This window comes from Schistocerca serialis, chromosome 4 (assembly GCF_023864345.2).
Source record: "Schistocerca serialis cubense isolate TAMUIC-IGC-003099 chromosome 4, iqSchSeri2.2, whole genome shotgun sequence".
NCBI classification, from domain to species: Eukaryota; Metazoa; Arthropoda; class Insecta; order Orthoptera; family Acrididae; genus Schistocerca; species Schistocerca serialis.
This window is the reverse complement of record NC_064641.1, coordinates 823,616,336-823,631,686: the sequence shown is the minus strand read 5'-3', so window position 1 is coordinate 823,631,686 and position 15,351 is coordinate 823,616,336. Positions and strand designations below refer to the sequence as shown.

The window sequence follows — 15,351 nt, the reverse complement described above, 5'->3', positions numbered from 1 at the left end:
GCCAAGATAGATACGAAGCCAACAACTACTACAGTAGTACAAGTTTATATGCCAACTAGCTCTGCAGATGACGAAGAAATTGAAGAAATGTATGACGAAATAAAAGAAATTATTCAGATTGTGAAGGGAGACGAAAATTTAACAGTCATGGGTGACTGGAATTCGTCAATAGGAAAAGGGAGAGAAGGAAACATAGTAGGTGAATATGGATTGGGGCTAAGAAATGAAAGAGGAAGCTGCCTGGTAGAATTTTGCACAGAGCACAACTTAATCATAGCTAACACTTGGTTCAAGAATCATAAAAGAAGGTTGTATACATGGAAGAACCCTGGAGATACTAAAATGTTTCAGATAGATTATATAATGGTAAGACAGAGATTTAGGAACCAGGTTTTGAATTGTAAGACATCTCCAGGGGCAGATGTGGACTCTGACCACAATCTATTGGTTATGAACTGTAGATTAAAACTGAAGAAACTGCAAAAAGGTGGGAATTTAAGGAGATGGGACCTGGATAAACTGACTAAACCAGAGGTTTTACGGAGTTTCCGGGAGAGCGTAAGGGAACAAATGGCGGGAATGGGGGAAAGAAATACAGTAGAAGAAGAATGGGTAGCTTTGAGGGATGAAGTAGTGAAGGCAGCAGAGGATCAAGTAGGTAAAAAGATGAGGGCTAGAAGAAATCCTTGGGTAACAGAAGAAATATTGAATTTAATTGACGAAAGGAGAAAATATAAAAATGCAGTAAATGAAGCAGGCAAAAAGGAATACAAACGTCTCAAAAATGAGATCGACAGGAAGTGCAAAATGGATAAGCAAGGATGGCTAGAGGATAAATGTAACGATGTAGAGGCTATTCTCACGAGCGGTAAGATAGATACTGCCTATAGGAAAATTAAAGAGACCTTTGGAGAAAAGAGAACCACTTGTATGAATATCAAGAGCTCAGATGGAAACCCAGTTCTAGACAAAGAAGGGAAAGCAGAAAGGTGGAAGGAGTATATAGAGGGTCTATACAAGGGCGATGTACTTGAGGACAATATTATGGAAATGGAAGAGGATGTAGATGAAGATGAAATGGGAGATATGATACTGCGTGAAGAGTTTGACAGAGCACTGAAATACCAAAGTTGAAACAAGGCCCAGGGAGTAGACAACATTCCATTATAACTACTGACGGCCTTGGGAGAGCCAGTCCTGACAAAACTCTACCACCTGGTGAGGAAGATGTATGAGACTTGCAAAATACCCTCAGACTTCAAGAAGAATATAATAATTCCAATCCCAAAGAAAGCAGGTGTTGACAGATGTGAAAATTACCGAACTATCAGTTTAATAAGTCACGGCTGCAAAATACTAACGCGAATTCTTTACAGACGAATGGAAAAACTAGTAGAAGCCGACCTTGGGGAAGATCAGTTTGGATTCTGTAGAAATATTGGAACACCTGAGGCAATACTGACCCTACGGCTTTTGACAATGTTGACTGGAATACTCGCTTTCAAATTCTGAAGGTGGCAGGGGGAAAATACAGGGAGCGAAAGGCTATTTACAATTTGTATAGAAACCAGATGGCAGTTATAAGAGTAGAGGGGCATGAAAGGGAAGCAGTGGTTGGGAAGGGAGTGAGACAGGGTTGTAGCCTCTCCCCGATGTTATTCAGTTTGTATATTGAGCAAGCAGTGAAGGAAACAAAAGAAAAATTCGGAGTAGGTATTAAAATCCATGGAGCAGAAATAAAAACTTTGAGGTTCGCCGATGACATTGTAATTCTGTCAGAAACAGCAAAGGACTTGGAAGAACTGTTGAACAGAATGGATAGTGTCTTGAAGGGAGGATAATATGATGAACATCAACAAAATCAAAACGAGGGTAATGGGATGTAGTCGAATTAAGTCGAGTGATGTTGAGAGTATTAGATTAGGAAATGAGACACTTAAAGTAGTAAAGGAGTTTTGCTATTCTGGGAGCAAAATAGCTGATGATGGTCAAAGTAGAGAGGATATAAAATGTAGACTGGCAATGGCAAGGAAAGCGTTTCTGAAGAAGAGAAATTTGTTAACATCGAGTATTGATTTAAGTGACAGGAAGTCGTTTCTGAAAGAATTTGTATGGAGTGTAGCCATGTAAGGAAGTGAAACATGGACGATAAATAGTTTAGACAAGAAGAGAATAGAAGCTTTCGAAATGTGGTACTACAGAAGATTGCTGAAGATTAGATGGGTAGATCACATAACTAATGAGGAGGTGTTGAATAGGATTGGGGAGAAGAGAAATTTGTGGCACAACTTGACTAGAAGAAGGGATCGGTTGGTAGGACTTGTTCTGAGGCATCAAGGGATCACCAATTTAATATTGGAGGGCAGCATGGAGGGTAAAAATCGTAGAGGGAGACCAAGAGATGAATACACCAAGCAGATTCAAAAGGATGTAGGTTGCAGTAGGTACTGGGAGATGAAGAAGCTTGCGCAGGATAGAGTAGCATGGAGAGCTGCATCAAACCAGTCTCAGGACTGAAGACCACAACAACAACAACAACAACAACAACAACGTTTTCCTGCTCTAGAACTTATTGCAAGAGTCATGATCTAATTATGTGAACATTTTAACTATATTTTTTACTTGATTTTTGTCTATATTTTGGGCAAGACCCTTACAATATACACATAGGTTTGTGAATACAGCAATACCCAAGAGAATGGAACAAGAGAAGAGTATGAAATAGTGCACCAATGAAGCTCATTTAATGAAAATTGTCAGACAAAGATGAAATCTAAGAGCAAATGGCATTATTTTTTATCACTGTCAAAGAGCACAATATGAAAATGTCTGACAAAGTAATTAACCATAACCATGTAGTATACTACAAAGGTCAATTCAACCATGAAGTGAATCACAGACAGACTTTTAAAGAATTTGCATAGTCAAATATATGAAGTCATGCCATTTAGTATATGGATTGGCCAGTGTTGAGATACAGAGAAATAGAATTGTGATGGAATTTTTGAGCATAAGGAAGGCTCAGAAAGAATGCAAGAGACTGTCCCATGAAGGGATCTTCTCACCATTCACCAGTCTTGCACTAGAACAGTTTCATTGGTATCCACCATGCTGAAACCTGTAGTACCATCGCTGAATAGACTTTGGATGACAACACAATAATCAGACACTTTGCAGAATAAGATCACCTTTCTTATTCATAAATTCTCACGCTCTCTTTCTGCGTCCATATTTCCATTACCGTCCCAGTTCCCTTACGATGCATCTTTTATACATTAGATTGAAAGTACAAGATTTGTGCAGAAAGTAATGCATCACATAATAATCATTATTATTTTTTAAATTTATTGATTGGATAGGTTCAACAACTTGAAATTTTTCAAAGTATGGCCTTTCTACATCAGCACACTTTTGCCAGTGTGATTTCCATTCATCATTAGCTTTCTGGTACTCCCCAGTTGGCATGCTCTCTAGGGAAATTGTGAACATAGCTTGTACATTGTCCACTGACTCAAGATGCTTTGCTTTGAGGTTCCTTTTCAGTTGAGGAAATGAAAAAAAGTCCGCTGATGCCAGGTTGGGACTGTAGGGTGGTTGTGGCATTATTGTCACACTGGTCTGGCTGAGGTAGGCGATGACAACAAAGGTGGTGCGGCCCAGCACGTTATCACAGTGAAGTCTCCACGAAGCGCAGAGCTCCTTTCAGATATGGGCAACCCCATGATTAAGTCTCTGGAGCACATCCTTGTAAAATTGAGCACTGACAGTCTTGCCAGGGGGTATGAACTCATGGTGTGCTATCCCCTCTGCATCAAAAAACAGCATGGATTTCACCTGTGACTTGCTCATGTGATGCTTTTCCTGGCACAGCAATGACATCATGTGCCATTCTGCAGTCTTCCTCCTTGACTCTGGAGTGTACTGAAAGACCCATGACTCATCCACAGTGATCGCACTGTCCAGGGAATTGGTATCATCTTCCCAGAGTTGCTCGAGTTCTTCACATATTTCCATTAGGTGTTGATTCTGCACGTTGGTCAAAACTCTGGGCCCATGTTTTGCATACATCTTCCGCAAGGCCAAGTCTTCTGATACAGTTTCATGAACAACCATTTTTGGCAAGTTCATTACTTACAACATTAAGTGAACATTCATTCAACAATTTGAATTCAGTAACTCGTGCACGTGAGTCATTGTTGACGGGTGTCCAGTGCAGGCCTTGTCAGTGACCTACCCCCATCTTCACTAAACATATTTATGTCACCCATTCTGGAAAGACAACCCCTAATGACATCCTTAAGCATTTCAAAAGTTTCCACTGGTGTCTTACTGAGCTTCATGCAAAACTTTATTGATGTGTTGGCAAATGTGCCAACACCTTGTAGATAGAGGAGGCCGAAATGCACGCTATCTAACGCAGACAGGCGTGAATTCTAGAACAGGCTAAGTAGTGAATGGTAGCAAGAAAAGTATGCAGCTCCTCGAATACTTAACTTTTATTTATCCTTGTTGTATACATCGTTCTTCTTGTTGAGACATTTCCTACGATAACTATCAAACTATGTAAGGCTAATGGCGCCTTGCTAGGTCGTAGCCATGAACTTAGCTGAAGGCTATTCTAACTGTCTCTCGGCAAATGAGAGAAAGGCTTCGTAAGTGTAGTCGCTAGCAAAGTCGTCGTACAACTGGGGCGAGTGCTAGTCCGTATCTCGAGACCTGCCTTGTGGTGGCGCTCGGTCTGCGATCACACAGTGGCGACACGCGGGTCCGACATGTACTAGTGGACCGCGGCCGATTTAAGCTACCACCTAGCAAGTGTGGTGTCTGGAGGTGACACCACATTTATCACATAGCAGTTTTCTACATCATGAGTTTGACACAACCACTATACAGAGGTTCACAGAAGAAGCCATTCTAATCTTCTAGGGTGTGGAGGTAACTGAGTGACCTACCACTGGGAAGTTAAGGGTCCCCCACACCCTCATAAACTGGTCTGACTACTCTGCGATGTATAGTCCCATCGCAAAAAAATGTGACATTACTTTCTGGACACACCTTGTATATTAAGTACCTAATAAAAAAAATTGTTTTAACATCAATATGAAGAGTAGATTTCTGATAACTCATTACATCTACATTTGGAATAATAGACACACACAAAATATGAAGTAAAAAAGAAATAACTAAATCTGAATGGTAGTTCTGAGTACTATCGTACACACTTACACATATTAAGGGTCTTGGAGCTTCCAGAAACATTCTGCCTTATGTTCTTGCCGACAGCCATAGATCCAAAGTAGCCTAAGTGAGTTACAAGAAAATTTCTGACCAAACAGTCACCTACATCAGAAGCTCCAGGAAGTACACTAATCGCTCCTTCAGGAAGCCTAAAAAGAGATATTAAAGAATGTAGTGAAGTAACATATAGAAAAGCTGGCATGTTGTACAAAAGAAATTATTTGCAAACAGCCACAGATACCACTTACCCTGCTTTAACACATACGTCAACAAAAACAAATGCTAATAATGGATGGTGTTGTGAGGGCTTCAAGCACACAGTACCCCCAACAGCCAGAACAGGAGCTATAAGCCAAGCTAGTCCTGATAATGGGCATGCTGCTGAAGTTACTACTGCTGCAGTACCTGTGGTTTGTAATAGAGCATAATTATATTATCTTTAGCAAGAAAATTTGTAAAATATGTGCAGTCAGTAAAATATCTATATTATTAAATGGCTAAAATGGCCACCCAGTCCTAGTAACAGTCTACCTGTCTAATGGTTTACAGGGACCAAAAAACAACAAATTTAAAATTTTAAAATGCTTTCATAATCTACTTATTAAGAAGTATAATCTTATACTCGAGGTTTAATACAATAAGTCAATTTAGAAACCATGTATCTACATCTACAGGGTGTGCCATATAAAAACAGCCCACCGTATGCAATGATAATGTTACAGTGCATGCACATGCATCAGTAATAATGGAAAACTAGAAACACTGTCCAAACAATCATTCAGAAACTAACCATTTCCTTTAACGTTTTTGTTTTGTTTGTTTTGTTCGTTTCAGAGCACAAAAACAACTAGGGTCATACATACCCATGTCAAAACTGTAGAACATGAAGACAAAGAGAGGAGTTAAAAACAGCTACATGTCAATCCTAATCGATGGAAGAGAAGACAACTAAAAGCAGGGACATGGAGAAAGGTCTATAAAATATGCCATAGAGAAACAGAGGTCCAGACCTAAAAATTAAATGTCCTTCGCCATGTTGCTATGATGAACAAAAAGTAAAATGCAGTCAACAGGTCGCATATCATTTGCTAAATGGCCAATAACTCAGATGACTAACACAAACAAGAACATAACTTGTTAAAAAAAAAAGAGCATTCCTTCAGAAACTGGTGGATGGTCAAGAGTTGAGTCCAATGTGCATAAAGTGATGGGGGGAGCACCATTTAACAAATGGCGATGGCTAAAAAGACATTGCCCAATACGCAATCTAGTTAAAATGACCTCCTCACGGTGAGAGGGCCAAGAGGAGGCTGTCCAAGAGCTGTCTGAGAGTTGTCAGTGTACACCAAGGTACTATTTTGAAGTTCCATATGAAAGTCAGGAAACTGAAGGTGATAGAGCGAGGCTGGAGTAGTGTCCTTAGGAAGCAAATGAAGGCCAAGATGAATGCGAGCCACCACATAAAGTAAAGGTAGCTTATGCATACAGGCTCTCAACTGGGCTACTGTAAGAGGCATCAGTGGCCAAACGGATGCCACAATGATGGATAGTACCGAGACAGCATAAGAGGGTCAGACCTGCAGATTCATAAGTGAAACACCTGTAATCTAGTTTTGAATGAACTGGTACAAATGGTGGAGGGTTGTTCAATTTGCCCTCCAGGAAGTACCATTGAGGACACATAGGACATTGAGGAACTGCATACAGCAGGCTGCCAGTAAGACATGTGGGAGGACCAAGAAAATTTCCTATCGGGCAAGAGCCCCAGGAATTTTGTAGTTTCAATGAATGGAAGAGCAACAGGCCCAAGATATAAAGACAATGGAAGAAACCAACTACACCAGCAGAAATTCATACATACAGTTTTGTCAGTGGAAAAATGAATTCCATTGTTCATGCTCCATGAGTAAAGATGATAAAGACATTGCTGAAGATGCCACTCAATGAAACAAGTCCATGGAGAACTGCAGTGGATGGCAAAATCATCAACGAAAAGGGAGCCAGAGATGCATGGCAGGAGACACGCCATTATAGGGTTAATGGCAATAGCAATGAGGACAATGCTCAGAACGGAACCCTGAGGTCAGTGGCGGATACATATGGGGGCGCACCCCCCACCCCCCACTCCCCTTACCCCCTTGCAGGGCCGCCTGGAATGCGACCCGTGTCGACCCCACCAGCCAGCAGCCTACATGCTACTCGTTCATTTCTTTCACCCGTTGCCTGACTGAATCAAGTTATCGAGTAGTTGTAAATGTGTATAATCAGTTTGAATAAAACTTTCTTAAGCTTTGCATGTGACTTGATTATTTTTTATTATGGTAAAAGTAAAGGTAGGTCACGATATCTTCGGCGCACCCCTCCTTGAGGTTTTTCTATATCCGCCACTGCCTGAGGCACACTGTTTTTGTGAATAAAGGTGTCTGACAAGGCAGAACTCACATGTACATTGAAAACTCAATCTTGTAAAAATTCTTGAAGGAAACAAGGCATGTGGCCTCTGAACCCCACATCTAGAGGGTACAGAGGATACCAGTCCTCCAGCAGATGGCGTAGGCTTTCTCCAAATCGAAAACCACAGCCACAGTCTCGGATCTGCAGAAAACCATTCATGACATGTGTGGACACTATGACGAGGTAGTCAACTTCAGAATGGCATGCTCGAAAGCTACACTACACATTGTTTAGTAAACTGCGAGACCCAAAGCACCATACCAGCTGGGCATGAATCATATGTTCCATCACCTTGCAAACACAGCTGGTGAAAGAAATGGGACACTAGCTAGAAGGAAGGTGTTTCTCCTTATCAAGTTTCAGTAAGGGTACAACAGTGGCTTCATGCCAGTATCTGGGAAATGTGCTCTCTGCCCAGATGCTGTTGTATGTATGTATGTATGTATGTATGTGTGAAGCAGAAAGTGCTTGCCCACGAGAGAAAGGTGCTGCAACATCTGGATGTGAACATCATCTGGCCCCGAGGCAGAGAATCAGGATGAAGTGAGAGCATGATTTAGCTCCCTCATAGTAATGGCGGCATTGTAGCACTCACGGTTATGAGAAGAGATGGGAATTTCCCATGCCTCCTCTGCTTGTTTCCAATGGAGGAAGGCAGGGTGATAGTGGAAGGAGCTTGAAATGTCCGCAAAATGGTGGCCCAAGGTGTTGGAGATAGCAATAGGTTCCACTATGACATTGTCTGCTACTGTCAGGTCGGAAATTTGGGAATGGATCTTGGTCCCAAAAAGCCGTCACAGGTTGGCCTACACAATGGAAGAGGGAATGGAACTGTTAAAAGAACTAGTAAATGAAATCCAGCTAGCTTTTACACTATCCTGAAGAACATGACGACACTGTGCACACAACTGTTTATAATGAATGCAGTTTTCCATTGTAGGATGACAGTTAAAAATGTGGACAGCATGTCTCCATGTGTAAATTGCGTCGCAGCATGGCTCAGTCCACCAAGAGGCCAGGACATGGCGTGGTAAAGAGGAAGTTTGAGGAATGGAAAATTCTATGGCAGTAAGGATAACATTTGTAAGATATTCTACATGGTCATCATAAATGGGGAAATGTTGTTTGTCGAAGGTTGCCAGGTAGGAGTAAAGCCTCCAGTCGGCCTTAGTAAGCTCCCATTTGGGTGTGCACATAGGTGGGGTAGGAGTCAGCAAATCGATAGCACACAGGAAATGGTTGCTCGAGTATGTGTCAGAGATAGTGGACCACTCGAGACAATGGGCAAGCTGAGCAGTGCAGAAGGATAAGTCCAGATGGGAATAGGTGTGCATGATGTCTGAAAGGAACATGGGTGCTCCTTTGTTAAGGCAGAGGAAGTTAAGTTGATTGTGAAGGTCGGCAAAGAAGGCCTCTCTGACAGGTCCTAGGAGAACCCCAAAGGGGATGGTGTGCATTAAAGTCACCAAGCAACAGAAAGGCGTGAGATAGCCCAATAAGCTGGAGAAAGTCTGCCCTGGTAACATTGAATGACGGGGGAATGTAAACGGTACAAAGGGAAAAGGTCAAGTGAGGAAGGAAAAGGTGCACTGCAACAGCTTGAAGGTGGGTAGTCAGGGAGATGGGTTGACATCCTGCACAAGCAGCATGACTTCCCCATGAGATGGAATGCCGTCCTCAGTGGGAAGGTCAAAATGTACTGCGGAGAAATATGAGAGCTCAAAGCGGTCATGAGGACACAACTTTGTTTCCTGGAGGCAGAGAACAAGTGGACGCTGCAATTCTAAGAGCAGCCATAAATCCTCTTTGTTTGATCGAAGGCTATGAATGTTCCATTGGAGGAGAGACATAATGAGGAAAGGGGGAGGAGTGCTGAGTGCCAGCCTCCAAAAGCTCACTGCTACAGGGTGCAGAGGCTGGAAGATTCTGCTCCAACACCTCTACAGAGGTGTTGGCATTCTCCCTCTGTCAAACTGTGGAGTCCAGGGCAGAAAAACAGTTGGTGATGCACACCAGCAACACTGAGGTCAGCTGGTCGAGGGTATCACAGAACAACACTGTCAAAGAGGATCTCCAAGTCGGCGAAGGAGAAGACCGTTTGCCTTTGTTGGACTTCTTGAAGCCTTTCCATTTGGCAGAGGAAGACTCAGATGTTTGTTGGCTGGAAGGACATAAGGAGTCTTCACAGGAGTATTCTTTCTGTCCTTTCTGGCCTGTCAGTTGTGTAGCAGGTGACTTTGCCCTGTGGGTCAAATGTTTGGAGGCTGGTTGCACAGCTGGATGAGGAGACAGCGATGCAACCATGACACTGGGCAATTTCACAACTGCAGTACTGAATTAGAGGTTGCATATCTGCTGGTCATGCCCTCCACGGAGCGAGATGTAGCAAGAACAGTACTGTAAGTTCCAGATTGTAGAACACTGGGTTTGCGACTAGCCAGCAACTTACGAGTGTCTGGGTAAGGCACTTTTTCCTTCACTCCGATCTCCTGGACAGCCCATTCATCAAGATACATGGAACACTCTCAAGAAAAGGCAGCTTGGTCACCATTACAGTTGACACAGTGGGGAGAAGGAGGCGAATACTCACCCTCGTGCACATCCCTACACAGGTTACACATTTGGCCAGGTGTCGACAAGACATTCAAGTGTGGTTGAAACGATGACACTGGTACCAGCGTATCGGGTTCTGAACGTTCAGTCAGACTGAGATAACTTCATAGCCTACTTTGATCTTGGACAGAAGCACCATTCTATCAAAGGTGAGAAAAAAAGTGTGTGTGGGTACTAAGGATGCATCTACCTTTTTCATCATCTGATGGATGGCAATGACACCCTGATCAGGGAGGTGCGTTTGGATTTCTTCCTCAGTCAAACCTTCAAACAGCCTAGTGTAAATAACACCACAGGAAGAACTGAGAGTTCTATGGGCCTCAACACAAACAAGATAGCAATGAAGAATGAAGCGGCAAGCAGTTTTGCTTGAGAATCAGAAGTAGTCTCCAAAAGCAAAGTTCCTTTGTGTAAATGAGAGTAGGATTTCACAGGGCCGGCAATTGCATCAACACCTTTCTGAATAAGAAACAGATTTACTGTTGCAAAGGACCAACCATCTTCAGTATGTGAAACCACAAGGAACCGTGGTGCAGCTGGGAGGGTCTTTGAATCAGGATCTTCATTCTGTTTACATTTGGTAGACATGGACTGTGAAGATGCTGATTGGCTCATTGTGAGAAAATCCCCCATGATTGCCAGCATCTCTGATGACATTTCTTCCAACTGGGGGCACCCGCCTTAGGTGATTGTCCATGTCTCAGGTCACACCTCTCGAACACCTGACAGAATGAGCAATCGGCTACGTGAGAAGGTAACAGCTCAGGCAATCACACCTCCCTGGGCCTGGCATGTACCAGGGGGTACGTGCAAACCCTACCTGTCGACCCGAGGCCGGGGATTATGTGTTACCCAATCACCTGTTTCATGTCAGATACTTGGGCAGGCCTTCAGGAGTACTCAGGGAGGAAGAAGAAAAAGATAAGCCTCAAACGCTGAAGCAGAGGAAGGATGTGAGAAAGTAAATGAAGAACGGGAAAAGGAATGAAAACCAGTGGTGAGACTGTTCTTATGACAGCTACTGAAAATGCAGAACACATTCCCAAATACAATCCAGACATGTTCACCAAGGGAGGGGAAAAGGCATAGCAACAGAATAGACATGCGCACAGAAGGAAAAGATGCTGCAAAGGTTGAGGCCCTGTGGTAGCCAAGCACGAACCGGTCAAAGACCGGAGAGCCCCATGGGGAAGGGGAGTTCCTCTGATGTACTGACACTGTGGATATTTGTTGAAGTGTAAAGCAGCTGCAACCGCAGCCAGTGAAACTTGTTGAGAAAATGACACACATCAGCTGCATTATTGTCCCATGTACATGAGACATTTACACCAGGGAGGACAATCAGCAAAGGCTTGTGGCCTCCTTGGTCACCAGACTTGTCCACTTGTGACTTTTACTTGTGGGGCCTGTTAAAGGAAAGAGTATACGAAACTAATCCACACACAATTGAAGAACTCAAGAACCAAGATTCAGGATGTCATCAATAGTATCACAAGAAAAGAACTGACAAAGGGTATATATGAATTCCCACAAGAGTGCTCACATGTGTGCTGAAGTGAACAGAGGATACTTTCAGCACACACTATGAAGGTGCGTAAACATAATCATATTGAATACTCTACATTTCATTTTATGTTCATGTGTTGACTTTACGGGCCAGTTTCATGTACCCTGTAAATTCCACAATACTTTCTGCAATGTGAAGCAAAGGTTACTTTGTGTACCCCGTCACTTAACCCTTTCCTGTTCATCACAAATGGCTCAACAGAAGAATGATTGCTAGTAAGCCTCCACTTGGTCTCGAATCTCTCTCACTTTATCTTTGTGGTCTTTTTGCAAGATAAATGCAGCAAGAAGCAATATATTTGTTAACTATATTTGGCACATATGCTCTAGGAACTATAACAGTAAACCATACAGTGATCCTTCTCATCCCATCCAGTAAGTCTCCTCTGACCCAGGATTTTGGGCGACTTTCCTTAATTGTACCCCTTTTCCTAAACCTCTCCTGTCCTTTTCCTCCACCCCTTTTCCTTCCCCTTCAACTCTTCTGCCAGAAGAAGAAGCCACTGGCACCAAAGGTTTGTAAAAGTTAAGCCTTTCAGTGTGTGTGTGTGTGTGTGTGTGTGTGTGTGTGTGTGTGTGTGTGTGCGTGTGTGTGTTTGTGTGTGTGTGTTTTTTCTCCTGCTGCCATTTGTTGAGTAGATTTTTTATGTATCAACTTACAGTCTGATTTGCTATGGATCACATACCAATGAACATTATTGATGTATTGTTCAAATGGAGGGTTTGTAGGTTACTTTCTTTGTTGGCAGATTATTTTCAGTGAATGTCAGTTTGGAATTTGCCTTTGCTGCAAATAGTCTTAAGTGGCCGTACCAATTTAAATTGCTCTGCACATGTACTCCTAGATATTTTATGGAAGAACTGCTCTCAGTGATTGTTCTGAATCTGTGTAATCATACAACAATGGCTCTTTCTGCCAATGTATATGCAATACATCACATTTGTTTATGTTGAGGATCAACTGACACTCAATGCACAAAGTGTAGATCCTCGGCTGGTCTTCCTGTATTTCATTACAATTTACTAGGATTGTGGCTCCTCTGTACAAAACATCATCATCTGCAAAAAGCCTCATGGAACTTCCAATGTTTTCTGCTTTGTCTTCTCTATATACTGTGGAAACTAATGGATGTAAGGCACACCCTTGGGGTATGTCCAAAGTTACTTTTACATCTGTAGACTTCTCTCCTTTGAGAATAACATGGTGTGTTCTGTTTGCTGAAAAAATCTTCAAACACACAGTTGGTCTGATATTCCATATGCTCATTAGGTGGCAGTACAGAACTATATTGAATATCTTACAGAAGTTAAGGAACATGGCATCTACCTAAGCACTGGTATTTACTGTCTTCTGGATATCATGGACTAACGGAGTGAGAAAGGTTTAACGCACAGTCTTTGTTTTTGAAATCCCATTTTGAGTCCTGCAGAGAGGATTTCTGGTGTCCAGAAATGACATAATATGTGAGCATGAAATGTTTTCCAAATGCTACAACAGACTGACATAAGAGATATAGGTCTACAGTTCTGTGTTTCTTTTTGACAACCCTTCTTGAAAATGGGAATGACCTGTGCTTTTTTCCAATCATCAGGAACACTTCACTCTTCCAAATATCTACGGTACAATGCTGCTACAAGACTCAATGTACAATCATATTGGTATCACATCAGGTGCAGTGGCATTCTCTCTTTTGAGTGATTTAAGTTGCTTTTCTACCCCATGGTTGCTTATTTTTATATCTGCCATTTTTTCATATGTCTGATGGTTTAAAGGAGGTTCTACCATGCAGCTTCTTCTGTAAAATAGTTTTAGATAAAGATGTTCAGTATTTTGGCCTTTTATGTGATGTACTCTGTTTCAGTGCCATTACGGTTGAGAGTGTCTGCGCAGATAGCTCCAATCCATGTACTGATTTAACATTAGACTAAAACTTCTTAGGATTTATACATGGCTCTCCTTACACTAATTTTGGCTTCATTTAATTTTTGTTTTTCTGTGAGACTTTGGCTACATTTAAATTTTCAGTCAAGCTCTCTTTGCTTTTGTAGCAGCTTTCTAACATGGCTGTCAGACCACAGCAGGTCTTTTCCATCTCTCACAATTGTGCTTGGCACATACCTCTCTAAGGCATGGTGTACAATGTCCTTGTACTTTCCATTAATATGAACATTGTTTGTGATGAAGATGAAATTTTCATGCAGACTGTGCAATCCGAAATCCATTTCTTGTCGCTCTTGCTAAGGAGAAAAATCTTCCCACATTTATTTGTATTTCTGTTTACAGCCATATTCAGTAATGCTGTAATGGCCTTATGATTAATGGTTCCTTATTCTATGCTAACTGAGTTGAAAAGTTTGAGTCTGTTTGTCATCTGCAGATTTAAGATTTTATGAAAAGGAAAGTTGCCACTCACCATATAGTGGAGATGTAGAGTCACAGACAGGCACAACAAAAAGACTGTGACAAATAAAGCTTTTACACACACACACACACACACACACACACACACACACACACACGACTGCTGTCTCAGGCAACTGAAACCAAACTGTGAGCAGCAGCACCAGTGCATGACGGGAGTGGTGATTTGGAAGGGGTAAGGAGGAGGTTGGAGGGGGAGGGGGAAGGATAGTATGGTAGGGGTGGCAGACAGTGAAGTGCTACAGGTTAAATAGATGGCAGAGGAGAGGTGGGGAGGGGAAGGGGAATAGTGGAAAAGGAGAGAAGTAAAAAGACTGGATGTGATGGAGGAATGACAGCTGTGTAGTGCTTTAAAGTCATTATCTACAAACAAATCTGAGACACAGCTATGGGCACCCACATGCCACCATCCTATGCCAAACTATCCATGGGCCATTAGAGGAATCCTTCCTGAAAACCCAGAATTTTAAACCCCTCACCTAGTTCAGATTCATTAATGACATTTTTGCAATCTGGGTTGAGGGTGAGGACACCCTATCCACATTCCTCCAGAATCTCAACAACTTCTTCCACAATTTTTTCACATGGTCCTATTCCACCCAACAAGCCACCTTCCTAGATGTTGACTTCCACCTCAAAGATGGCTATGTCAGTACCTCCGTCCATATGAACCCTACTAATCACCAGCAATACCTCCACTTCGATAGCTGTCACCCATTACATACCAAGAAGTCCCTTCTGCACAGCCTAGCCACCCATGGTCGTCACATCTACAGTGATCAACAGTTTCTCTTGAAAAATACTGAGGGTCTCACTGAAGCCTCCACAGACTGTAATTATCCTTGTAACCTTGTACAAAAACAAATCTCCCATGCCTTATCTTTCCAGCCTTCCACTAACCCCCAAAAGTTCCACCTTCCAGCCACAGAGGAGCATTCCCCTCTTAACTCTGTACCACCCAGGATTGGGTTTTTACTACCTCATGCCATGCCCTGAAATGAGAAATATCCTGCCCACTATCCTTCCCACCCCTCCCACAGCGTTATTCCACCGTCCAC

General features: G+C 42.4%; 1 protein-coding gene across 1 annotated transcript in view; it reads right to left on the bottom strand.

Moving 5' to 3' along the window:
- Window positions 1-15,351, bottom strand: part of LOC126473420 (putative aldehyde dehydrogenase DhaS) — a 224,857-nt gene that overhangs the window by 95,611 nt on the left and 113,895 nt on the right. Inside the window, exons 4-5 of the mRNA XM_050100447.1 lie at window positions 5,487-5,643; window positions 5,227-5,387 (exon numbers count right to left, since the gene is read on the bottom strand). Of these exons, the coding sequence (XP_049956404.1) occupies window positions 5,227-5,387; window positions 5,487-5,643 (318 nt within the window). The remainder of the gene's footprint in view (window positions 1-5,226; window positions 5,388-5,486; window positions 5,644-15,351) is intronic.